At 41.4% G+C, this 11,654-nt stretch overlaps 1 protein-coding gene across 1 annotated transcript in view; it reads right to left on the minus strand.

Annotated features, from left to right (window-relative positions):
- FGD6 (FYVE, RhoGEF and PH domain containing 6) overlaps window positions 1-11,654 on the minus strand; it is a 144,460-nt gene that overhangs the window by 123,607 nt on the left and 9,199 nt on the right. Inside the window, exon 2 of the mRNA XM_006871812.1 lies at window positions 7,192-9,604. Within this exon, the coding sequence (XP_006871874.1) occupies window positions 7,192-9,604 (2,413 nt within the window). The remainder of the gene's footprint in view (window positions 1-7,191; window positions 9,605-11,654) is intronic.

An 11,654-nucleotide genomic window follows, 5' to 3' on the forward strand; every position in this document is an offset into this window, starting at 1 on the left:
TTTTGTAAAGCAATTTCTACCTTATTGATTTAATTAAATTAGTTCCAATTTTATGAAAACAAACTTATTATATGCTTGGTTAAATTACAAGATTTTTTTTAGTTTTTACTATCAAATATTTGGAGTCCTGGTGTGGCTCTACTAGTGTGGATAAGCAGAAGGATAAGCACTGCACTGCGAACCACAAGACGGTGGATCAAATCCACCAGCCACGCCTCGGAAACCCCGTACAGGGTTGCTCTGAGTCAGAACCAACTGAACAACACATAACAACAAAATTAAAAGATTTAACAAAAACCCAGTAATGGAAAAAATAATATCTAATCAATTATGCCTAAAAGTTATACTGCCACTTTTTCTCTCCCCAAATGTATGTTTTTACTATCTTAAAAACAATGTATTTTCAGCAAGCATGATACACAGATACAAACACACACAGAGAAAGGGTTACTTTTTTCCTATTTCAGACTAAAAACATGCTTCTGAAAGTATAAGCAACATTTTACTAAACCAAAGCAAATGTATTTGATAAATGATCATCTATAGGTAGGAAATGAAAATCAACACAATCCAGTTGGACAAATACTGCAATGTAGCTAATCTGTAAAGGAAATCTTTACTGCTAAGGATAAAATCCAATACTTTCAGACACAGTTTCAAATGTAGGGTTAAGGATGTAAACAAACAAATTTGCCATAATACAAGAAACACAAAGTTAAAGAAATAGTCTTGAAGTTTATTTTCATTTTCTTGAGTTCTGGTTCATGAGGAAACCCAAAAGATAAACCTAACCTATCAAGTGATGGGACTTAAGGGTACAGTTTCAAGGGACAGCAGTCCACACTTGTTGATTCTATTCCTTTTTGCTGAATTCTCCTCAGTCTGAAATCGGATTTCGTCCTCTAGAGTAGAGGAAACCACCTCCCAAATGCCAATCATGCTCACTAGGCTCAAAGGTCTCCACCTCTGTGAAGCGGACTTCAATCCTCTGCTGGACATACAACTCAGACAATGCTTGGATTAATGAAATCACGGTGTCCTAGCATTGCTTGTCACTTTGATAGACAGTCATCCTTGAGAGCAGGCAGTCCCCTTCCACCTTTGAAGGGACAGGGACTGACACATAGTCCAGAAATAAACTGCTTTTGAGAATCGAAGAAGTGACCAAATGATGACCCATCTGGGAGCAACTCAAGCTCTGGCTATGGGAACTCCCTTCACCTTCAGATTTGGCTGTCCATCCTCCCCTACTGTGGGGGTTCCCAATCACTCCTTACCCCATCCACCTTCTCTTCCAGTTACGTTTCACTCCTGTTTGGTGTCAGAAACTCAACTAGCAATGGAGAATGGGGCGAGAAAGAGGGAAGAGATAGGAATGATAAGGAAAAAAGGAGGGAAGAAAATCCACTGTACGCTAACTCCCAACCAACCCGCCCTGCCCTTCCCTTCTCCTTATCGTTCACCATGCCTTGCTCACAGCAGCCCAGCCCCCAATTTCCTCATTCTTCTTTAGTCACCTCAGGCTTTCCACAAAACTCAATGAATGCCCTAGACCTTGTGGAGTTTCTTCCCTCTCCCCACCCCAGACTCACCAACATAGTGGCCAATCAGAAAAACAAACTGAGAGACAGGGACAGCACTAAGTGAGGATGAGTAAACTGACTTGATGGCAATGGAATTTTGGTTTGGACTGCAAGGTCAGTTTAAACCGAAAGGTTGGCAGTTCAAACTCACCAGTTACTTCTTGGAAACCCTATACAGGATTGCTTGGACTTGGAATCGACTCGATAGCATTTAACAACAACAATAATATAGTAGTGGTAGTTGTGGCTGTGTGCCGTGGAGTAGGTTCCAACTCACAGCAATCCTGTACAGGGTTTCTGAGGCTGTAAATCTTTAAGGGAGCAGAACGCCTCATCTTTCTCCCGCGGAACAGCTGGTAGTTTTGAACTGCTGACCTTGCGGTTCACACCCTGATTTGTAACTACTATGCTACCAGAGCTCCTTAATACAGTAGTGGTTAGTGTAATTTGGGGCCTACAACATCTGAAAAATGTGAATAAAAGGAAGACCATACAAGAACTGATGCTTCTGAGTAATGGTGTTAGAGGAGACTATTAAAAGTACCACAGACTGCCAAAAGGACAAACAAATCTGTGATGGATGAAGTAGAGCTAGAATGATTCTTGGAAGCCAAAATGGTCAGACTTTGTCTCTCATACTTCAGAAATAATATCAGGTACTTAACCAGCTCCTGGAAAAGGACATCATGTTTGGTAAAGTAGAGAAATGGTCCAAGAAAAAGAAGAAAACGCCCAACAAGAAGGATTAGCACAGTGGCAGCAGCAATGGATTCAAGCGTAGCGACAATTCTGCAGAAGGCACAGGACCAGACAGTGTTTCCTTCTGTTGTGCAGAGGGTCGTTACGAGTTGGCACTGACTGGATGGCAACTAACAACAACACCATGCCATGGATTGGGTCAGGAGCCCTGGGGCAATAGTGGGTTATGTGTTGGGTTGCTAACCTCAACGTCAACTAGTTTGAATCCACCAGATGAGACTTTCCTACAAAGATTTACAGTCTCAGAAACCAAATACAGGGTCGCTATTAGTCAGAAAAGACAGCACACAACCACTACCATATCATGGATTAATGAGCGCTGGTGGCACAGTGGTTAAAGCCTTGGGCTACTAACTAAAAGGTCAGTGGTTTGAATCCACCTGCTGCTCCACAAGAGAAAGATATGACAGTCTACTTTGGTAAAGATTTCAGCCCTGGAAACCCTATGGGGCAGGGCAGTTCTACTTTGTCCTTTACAGTCTGAACTGACTCCATGGTAGTGGGTTTGTCTGATCTATATCTATGGATTTAGGTTAATGCGCTGGACTGCAAAGTCAGTTTGAACCACAAGGTTGGCGCTTCAAGCTACCAGCCGCTCCCTGAAACCCTATGCGGGGTCACTATAGGTCAGAACCGACTTGACGGCACTTAACAAAAACAAAAAATGATGTTAAAGTTTAAGTCTAAACCAAAGTTCTGCTGGAATTAGTCACTGTAATCAGTTTCTCAGCCCTCAGGAATTAGAGAGTGACTAGGTCACTCGAGGAGTCCTAGTGTGGCATTGTGGGCTAATGTATCAGACTACAAAGGAGTCTGAACTGCAGCGTCGGTGGTTCAAGCTTACCAGCTGCTTCTTGGAAACCCAATATAGGGTCGCTATGCATTGGAATCCACTTGGAGCAGTGGGTGTGTATGTCCTGATTTCTTAATGCTGATCTAGCAGAAATTTCACAAGTGGGTAGATTTAATGGTCACAAATTTTTGTTCTCACAGTTTAGGAGCTTAGCAGTCCAAATCTAGGGCACTGGCTTGTGGGAAAGGCTCCTAGTAATGCTGTGGATTAGATGTTGGGCTGCTAATCACAAAGTCAGCGGTTCAAGCCCATCAGCTGCTTCACAGCAGAAAGATGAGACTGTCTGCTCCCATAAAGATCTATACTCTCAGAACCCTACATAAAGCTATTCGAGTCTGAATCACTCAAGTGCCATTGAGTTGTTTCTGACCAGGACTCCTAACATAATTCAGGTTTGCATTTTTTCCTTATCTTCTTAGACCCTAACAGTAGTTGTTAGAGGCCCTCCAATCAGTTTCCATTCAGAGTGAATCCATGTGACTTAGTAGAAGTGCCCCTAGGGTTTCCTCTGCTGTGATCTTTAAGGCAGCAGCTTGTCCTTCTCTTGTGTGAGTGACTTTAAAATGCCAACCTTTTTGGTTAGCAGTCAAGAACTTAACTGTTGCACTACCAGGAGTCCTTTTTAGAATCCTAGGGTGTTGGACTTTCAGTTAATTACTCCAAAGCACAGGTTTATATTTTCAACAGCCAGACAACAAACAGGATTTTCACTTCGATGTCTCAGTTCATCTGAAATGAAATGTGTGACTGGCTTCTCATTTACCTTATTTTTGGGTGTCTAGACGTCATCTTCATGAACTAAGATTCTATTTCCTCCCCCTCTGTCTATTCAATACTGTTCGTAAAAGGAACAACCTCCCAGGCAATACTGTTCATCTGGTCCTGTGACTGAAGGCTTTTGATTCAGCCAGCCCATTTTAGGAATCTCAAGACTGTTGAGTGCTGTCTGCTTCAGGCCTAAACAAAAGTCTCTGTAAAAAGCTAAATTCCAAAGCTGAACTAACTAACCTACTCCTCACTGACAACCAGTCCAGTGGATTTCCTGTGGCCTCCAGAAAGAACCCCTCCTTCTGATTACCTTCCAGCTGTACCGGCTGGTGGTACAGTTAACCCCTTACAACACAACCTGGCTCTGCTCACCTAGACAGGGCCCTAACTGCATACAAAGCATACCAGATAAAGACAAGAAGAGAAGAGTGGGTTGCAGCAATCCCTTGGGATTTAAGCCTGAGAGCCAAAGGAAACCTGCCCAGGGACTAAACCTTCAGTTCCAAGAAAACATTTTCATTTTAGAATACCACCTAGAAGCCAAATTAAAATTCATCTTTAACATATACACACACACTACCAAAAAAAAAAAAACCATAATCCAAGAATCAATAAACCAGTTGCCTGGAGTAGACTCTTACTTGTGATAGTCTGTACGTATGAGTAGAACCGTGCTCCATGGGGCTACTGATGGTTGATTTTCCAGAAGTAAAGCTCCAGCCTTGTCTTCCTGGACACCCCTGGGTGGACTAGAATCGCCAACCTTTTGGTTAGCGGGTAGCATGTTAACTTTTTTCACCAAAGTGAGGATGCTGCTGTTGTTAGGAGCTTCAAGTCTATCACAACTCATTGAGACCTTCCTAGGACAGAGTAGAACCACCCCATAGGGTTTCTAGGCTACAGTATTTTCAGGAGCAGATCACCAGGTCTTTCTCCCGCAGACCTGCTGGGTGGGTTTGCAACATCACCTTTTCAGTTAGCAGCCTGGTGCTTAACTTTACAGGGGGAGCAATGCCGCCAAAATACTCCACAGAAAACAGCTGTTGTTGTTTTTAAGTGCCATCAAGTCAGTTCAACTCATAGAGTCCCAGTATAAGGTTTCCAAGGAATAGCTGTTCAATTTGAACTGCCAACCTTGTGGTTCAAACTGACGTTGAGGTCCAGTGCATTATCCTACAGTGCCACACCAGGACAGAACAGGCATAAAAACAGAACAAGATGCAAAAAAAAAAAAAAAGTTGGATATCTTGGCTCCAATTCTCTGTCAAAATATTTATGGAAAGGAAGAGACTTTTGTCTAGTTGCTTTCAGAGAATACAGAGACACAAACAAAATGGAATCAGCCATGAGAAGAAGTAGGCAAGGAAGTTCAGTAGCATTTTGTAGGTATAAGGAAGAAAGGCAGAGAGGGCTCTGGGGCAAAGGAAAAATGCTAGAGCACCTGAAAATCCAAAGAACTTAAACTCATTTATTTTGCTCCATGCACTAACCCAAATTTTGCTTGACAATGTCACATATTCAATTCACCTACTAATCCTCTATTAAACAAGTTATTTTGGAGTCCTGGTGTAGCATTGCAAGATAAGCACTAGGCTGCTAATTGCAAGGTCGGCAGTTCAATCTCACCAGCCACTCCTCAGGAACTATGCACGGTTGCTGAGTTGGAACCTACTCAATGGCACTTAACAACGACATAAGTCAGGTGGAGTACAATAAGCACTGGACTATTGGACTACTAACTCCAAGGTTGGCTGTTCAAACCTACTAACTACTCCTTAGAAATCTTATACAGGGCCACTATGAGTCAGAATTGAACAACCAACATGAGTCAGGTATATTGATAGTTCTACAAAAGTTGTATTTACTCAAAGGCCTCAAGTTAGTGGCCTACGAAGAGTCTAAGATATTAAATGTTACAGAAAAATGGTCAAAGTGCTTTTTGTGGAAAACAAAAATACTTCATATATAATGCAAAAGCTACCTTTGGGACTATGAAGGGAGAAAGAAACAACTACAGAGGTGTGTTACCTCTTTTTCATTCATTCAGTCATATAGCTAGCCAACATCCACTGGTTCCGTAGCTCCTTGTTTGGTCTCATGTAGAACATAAATATAGAAGATCAAATACAGAACAGCAGACATGCCAATAAATAATTGTACTGTGGTGCTGTAGTATTAGCACTGGATTGTGAACCACATGAGGTCAGGAATTAAACCCACCAGCTGCTCCTCGGAAACCCCATAAAGGGTTGCCATGAGTCGGAACCTTCTCAACAGCACTTAACAACAACAACAACAACAAAAAGCCTGTGATAAACACTGTAAGAGTACAATAATGCAATTGGGCTGTCAGAATAGGACATGAACACTTCACAAATTTAATTCTGGAAACTCCCTGAAGCCAACAATTGCTAAACTGGCCCAACAGAATTGGGTAAGATTTCAATAAGAGAGATGGAACATGTATACCAGGCTCATGAAGTACATGAATAGAAATAAGAAAGAAAGAAGTTACATGCTTCCTGCATTTTGTCTCCTATATTCATCAGAAGTCAGGAATTAGCTTCAAGAAGTAAAATAACTAATTCCTAAGGAATCATAAATTTAAAGGTTTTTATCTGACAAAGACAATGCAGGGATTTCAATAACTCTACAGATGTTGTACACTTAACAACAAAAATCCTTCATTGAATTGGCTAATTTGCCACACCAGGTTTCCTGCAATGACTCCTGAGCTGGTACCAGACTTTCTTTGTAGTATCATTTTCTTGTAGATTAACATTGTGTCAGGTTCAACTTCTCTGAATCAGATATTAAATAAGTTAACTGCTCCCAGGCTTGCAACACAAATACCCACTCCATCCAAATGATAAAAGGAAGCTGCACTTTGGACTACGAATTCCATAACTAGTCAATATACTCTGAAAAATTAGTTATTTGGAAGACAAATTAGTTATTTGGAAGACAATGCAAACTGCCCCCTCCAAAAAACCATAATGCAACATTATTTGTGTAAAAGTACAGTTGTTAAAATGCTCAGCCTTATAATAGAAATCAAGAATACAAATGTTTCTTTCTTCTCTTTTTAAATAAATATATATATATAATGGAACCAGTCTTTTACCAGGTGCATTTCTCTCACATATAACCTACCTCACAAGGTTGTTGAAAAGTTTATTACAATAACGCATGAAAAACTGCAATGTCTGTCAAACATCTAAGTGTTACCTGCAATGCTGAAGTCTGGGGTCCAGTTGCGGTTGGTTCACAGGAACTTCATAAGGCTCTTCTACCTCGTACATATGTGTATCGGTGTCTTCCACACTGCTGGAATTCTGGCATTCAAACTCTGGAGTTTTCCCAACAGCCATGACAAATGGCAAGTTCTCATACTCAGGTATTTCTGCATAATGGCCTATATTTTCATACTCTGATGCATAGGCACTTGAAACGGATTTGTGGGGGGCCTGAGGTGATGATTCTCTGGAGAGCATTTGGTCATCCAAAGACTCAGCTCTAGGACCACTGGCCATGCTGGTATGGCTCCGAGACTTCTTCCTCTTCTTTTGGGATTCTAGACTGTAGTTATCTGCAGAATGTGCCTTAATGGGCTTACTTCTCTTTTCTTCTTCTACCAACAAGCCATGCCAGTGGCTTTCAACCTTTTTCCGCTCCTCACCACAGAGGTTACCAGTGGTTGTGTCTACAAGTTGGCTACTCTTGGACCAAAGTTTCTGAAAGTCACTCTTCATGAAATAGACAGACAATTTCATGTTGAGCAACTTCTTTATAGAGTTTTTCTTTTGAGACTCTTTACAAGATTTGGTTCTTCGTTCCACATCCACAGCAGATAATGACTTTGCTCTCGGTTTGGTTAGGGCAGCTGAGGGCTCATTATTTGAGGACATCCTCACAGACTTTAAGGATTCTGGGTTTCCTGAAAAGGGTAAAATTGGATGAGGTAATTTCCACACTGGCTTTTCTGAAGACCGTTTAGGCATGTCAAAGGAGGATGACATACCAGGATGTTGAGCCCATACATGCTGAAGGTGATTTCCTTCCAGAGTCTTCTCTGAATTTTTTTCTTCATTTGAGGGATAAGAACTTTTCTCCACAAGTTCCTCTGAGGCAGCCTTTTTAAGCACCCCTGCAGCAGGCACACTGTGTCTTTGAGGCTTTTTGGGGACAATTCGTGAAGAATTTTCATCTTTTACTGTGGATTCCTTTTGCAATTGAGGGGCAAACAGTCCTGGGTTACAGGCAGTAGGCAAATGTTCATTACAAATCAATCTGACTTGTTTAGGTAGGCTCATAGATTGAATACTGCACCGTATAAAATGGGTCTCATTGTTCACAGCAGGTGGCATACTACAGTCCTCTACTGTCTTGCTGCCAGAACTCAAATTGGAGTCTGTATCTAAAGGAGGTATCATTTCTTCAGAGGAAGACATTTCAGGCCACACAGCTTTCTGTGAATTGACTGTGGCTTGTCTGTCACAGTCAGAGTCCAGATTCAATTCACTTTCATGTCCTTGTTTCACTCTGTCCACCTGTTCCTGGTTGCACAAAACATTCTGATTAAGAACATTGATTTTATTGTTCTTCAAATGGTCTTCAATGATACAAGAAGAGCTACTGTCTGAATTCTCAGGTTCCTCAGTACTTTCACTAGGAACATCTATATACTTTTGGCGTATCAGACGAGCACTGTGTGTTTTCCTGGGTTTGGGAGTTGGGTATTTTTTGTTATATGGAACTAAGTGAATTTCTAAGGGACCAAGCTCTTTGACTTCCACCTCCTTACTAACTCCATCTGAAGATGTAAAATTATTCCTTCTGTCATTTTCCAGAGCTTCTTGTTTAGATGAATGAAAGCAACGACTATCCTGACAGGTTTCAACAATTTGAAATACATCACTTGGAGGTTGTAGGTGGTGGTGGTGATCAGGAACTTTCTCAGGGTTGGATGGGGATGGTGACAAATCAGTTAATTCAATTCTGAACTGCTTGTTTGAATTAGAGCCTCCGTTAATTTCTGGATTGTCTGTGGATCTGTGCTTCTGTGGTGAGCTTAAAGATGACGGTCCTTGTGTCAGAACTTCTTTGAGGTTCTTTTCTAGGATGCTTGCCTTTAAAACAACTCCTCTCTGACTCTTTACCTTTTCACCTTGAGAATCACAGGTATTCCCAGTTTTTATAGTTAAAGAGAACGCGTCAATTTTACTATTTTCTAAATTTTCACACATTTCCAGGGGCTCGAAAACAAGCTGCTTTACACACAAATTCCGTCGATTCTCAAGCTTATGGATACACCCAGAACTGCAGGAACACATTTGTAAAATACAATCACTGCTCTGCCCTCCTACATTTTTATAGTTAAAGTCATCAGAATTGTCAGGTACTTTCTGTTTGTTCTCTTCCAGGTTCATAGCATTTTTCCTCAATGATAATGACCTGAGTTCTTGAATAGGAACATCCTTCAGAACTTTTGGTTTCGGAGCTATTGCCGGCTTGGTTTTCTTTGTTGACTGTGGAGCACTAGAAACCATGATGTCAGGTTTAGGAGCAATGGGAGGTGGAGCTGGCTTATTACTTGCCATCACAAACTTTGGCTTTGGGGCCACTGGTGGCTTCTTAATCTCTAGAAAGGAAAATGAGAATAATAATTTGTTGATGTAGTACCCAAAGCACAAGATAATACATAATAAGAATTTACAACATTTTTACTTCTAACCATGCTGCTATAACAGAACTACCACAAGTGAGTAGCTTTTACAGAAATTTAGTTTCTTACAGTTTAGAGGCTAAACTCACTGCCATCCAGTCAATTCCAGCTCACAGTGATCCTACAGGACAGAGGTGAACTGCTTTTTGGGTTTCCGAGACGGGACATCTTTATGGCAGCAGATAGCCTCATGGTTCTTCCTCAGAGAGGCTGGTGGGTTTGAACCACTGACATTGTGTTTAGCAGTCCAACATTTAGCTCAAGGGCCGCTGGGGCCTTTAAAGATTGTCGTGCCAGGAGCGGGAGACTAGAAGTACAAAATCAGGACAGGCTTTCTCTGTGTGGCCCTGGGAGAAAAATCCTTCACGCTATGTATGTAATGGCTCCTTGGTGATTTTTATGTGGCATAGCATTCATCTCCCCTAACTCTGCTGCCTTTTCTGTCCTAACCTGCTCCTTTTATATCTCAAAGGTGAGTGGCTTAAAACACAACCTTATAAGGAAATGGTCTTTTTAAATAACCAAAAAATCCATTCCCAAATGGGATTACAAACACAGGCATAGAACCAAACCCAAACTCAGGATTTGTAACACATACTTTTTGTTGTTTTCAATTCATAACAGTGTGGCGAACTTGCACTTTACTAGGTAGGTTATGATATGCTGTTGTTACCTGCCACTGAGTCAACCCCGACTTCAGGTGACCCCCACGCACAGTGGAACAAAACACTCCTCGCTCTTGCGCCATCCCCAAGATTGGCTAAGGATTCACCCATTGATATCCATAAGGTTTTCAGTGACTGATTATTCAGAATTAAATCACCAGGGCTTTCGCTACTTCGTCTGGAAGCTCCACTGAAACCAGTTGAGCAAGCCTCCAGTAAGCTTGAGGTGTTGCCTGGTATAGTGCTGTGTAGAATAAATACTTGACTCCAAGGTTGATTTGAACCACAAGGCTGGCATTTCAAACTCACCAGCCACTCCTCGGAAACACTATACAGGATTACTATATATGTCAGGACCGACTTGACAGCACTAACAACAAGCTTGAGGTATAATGGTCAGGAATCAACCTGCTTATCTCAAATGGAAGGTGAGAATTTTAGTACTAACCCATCACATAAGGTGTGGAGTGGTAGGATAAGCAGTGGAGGGTAACTGTAAAAGTCGGCAGTTGAAACCGGCCAGCTGCTCCTTAGAAACACTATGTTGCTGTCAAGTGCCGTCAAGTCGTTTGCGACCCTATGTAGGGTTTCCAAGGAGCAGCTGGTAAGCTTGAACCGCCGACCCTGCAGTTCACAGGGTTCAATATGAGTCACAATTGACAGCAACAACCCCTAGAGGTAGGTTGTGTCACACTGTATATAGAGGCATAACTCTATATTTGCTTTATTTTGCCTCACAGACACTGTGTATTTTTTTGTTTTTTACAAATTGAGGGTTGTGACAACCCTGTATTAAGCAAGACCATCAATCAGCACAATTTTTCCAGCATCAGGTGTGCATTTCTTGTCTCTGTGTTACATTTTGGTAATTCTCACATATTTCAAACTTTTCATAATGCTATTGCATACTTAATAGGCTCTAGTATAATATGAACCTAGTAGAGGATCAGTATGAAACAGGAAGACTTTCCACAAGATGAAATGGCACAGTGGTTGTAACAATGGGCTCAAGCACAGCAACAATTGTGAGGATGGTGCTGGATCAGGCAGTGTTGTACGACTCAGAACTAACTTGCTGACATTTTACAACAATATAATATAAATGTAACTTTTATATGCAATGGGCACTGGGAAAACAAGAAATTCACAAGGATCCATTTATTGGAATGTCCACCTTATTGCAGTGGTTTGGAATTGCAACTGCAATAGTTCCAAAGTATGCCTGGACTCGACATTACTTCCTTTAATTGCCCTTAAATTTCAATATATACAGCTTTAAGTAAATTGTGGAGTGAGATCTT

This window comes from Chrysochloris asiatica, unplaced genomic scaffold, assembly GCF_000296735.1.
Source record: "Chrysochloris asiatica unplaced genomic scaffold, ChrAsi1.0 scaffold00174, whole genome shotgun sequence".
NCBI classification, from domain to species: Eukaryota; Metazoa; Chordata; class Mammalia; order Afrosoricida; family Chrysochloridae; genus Chrysochloris; species Chrysochloris asiatica.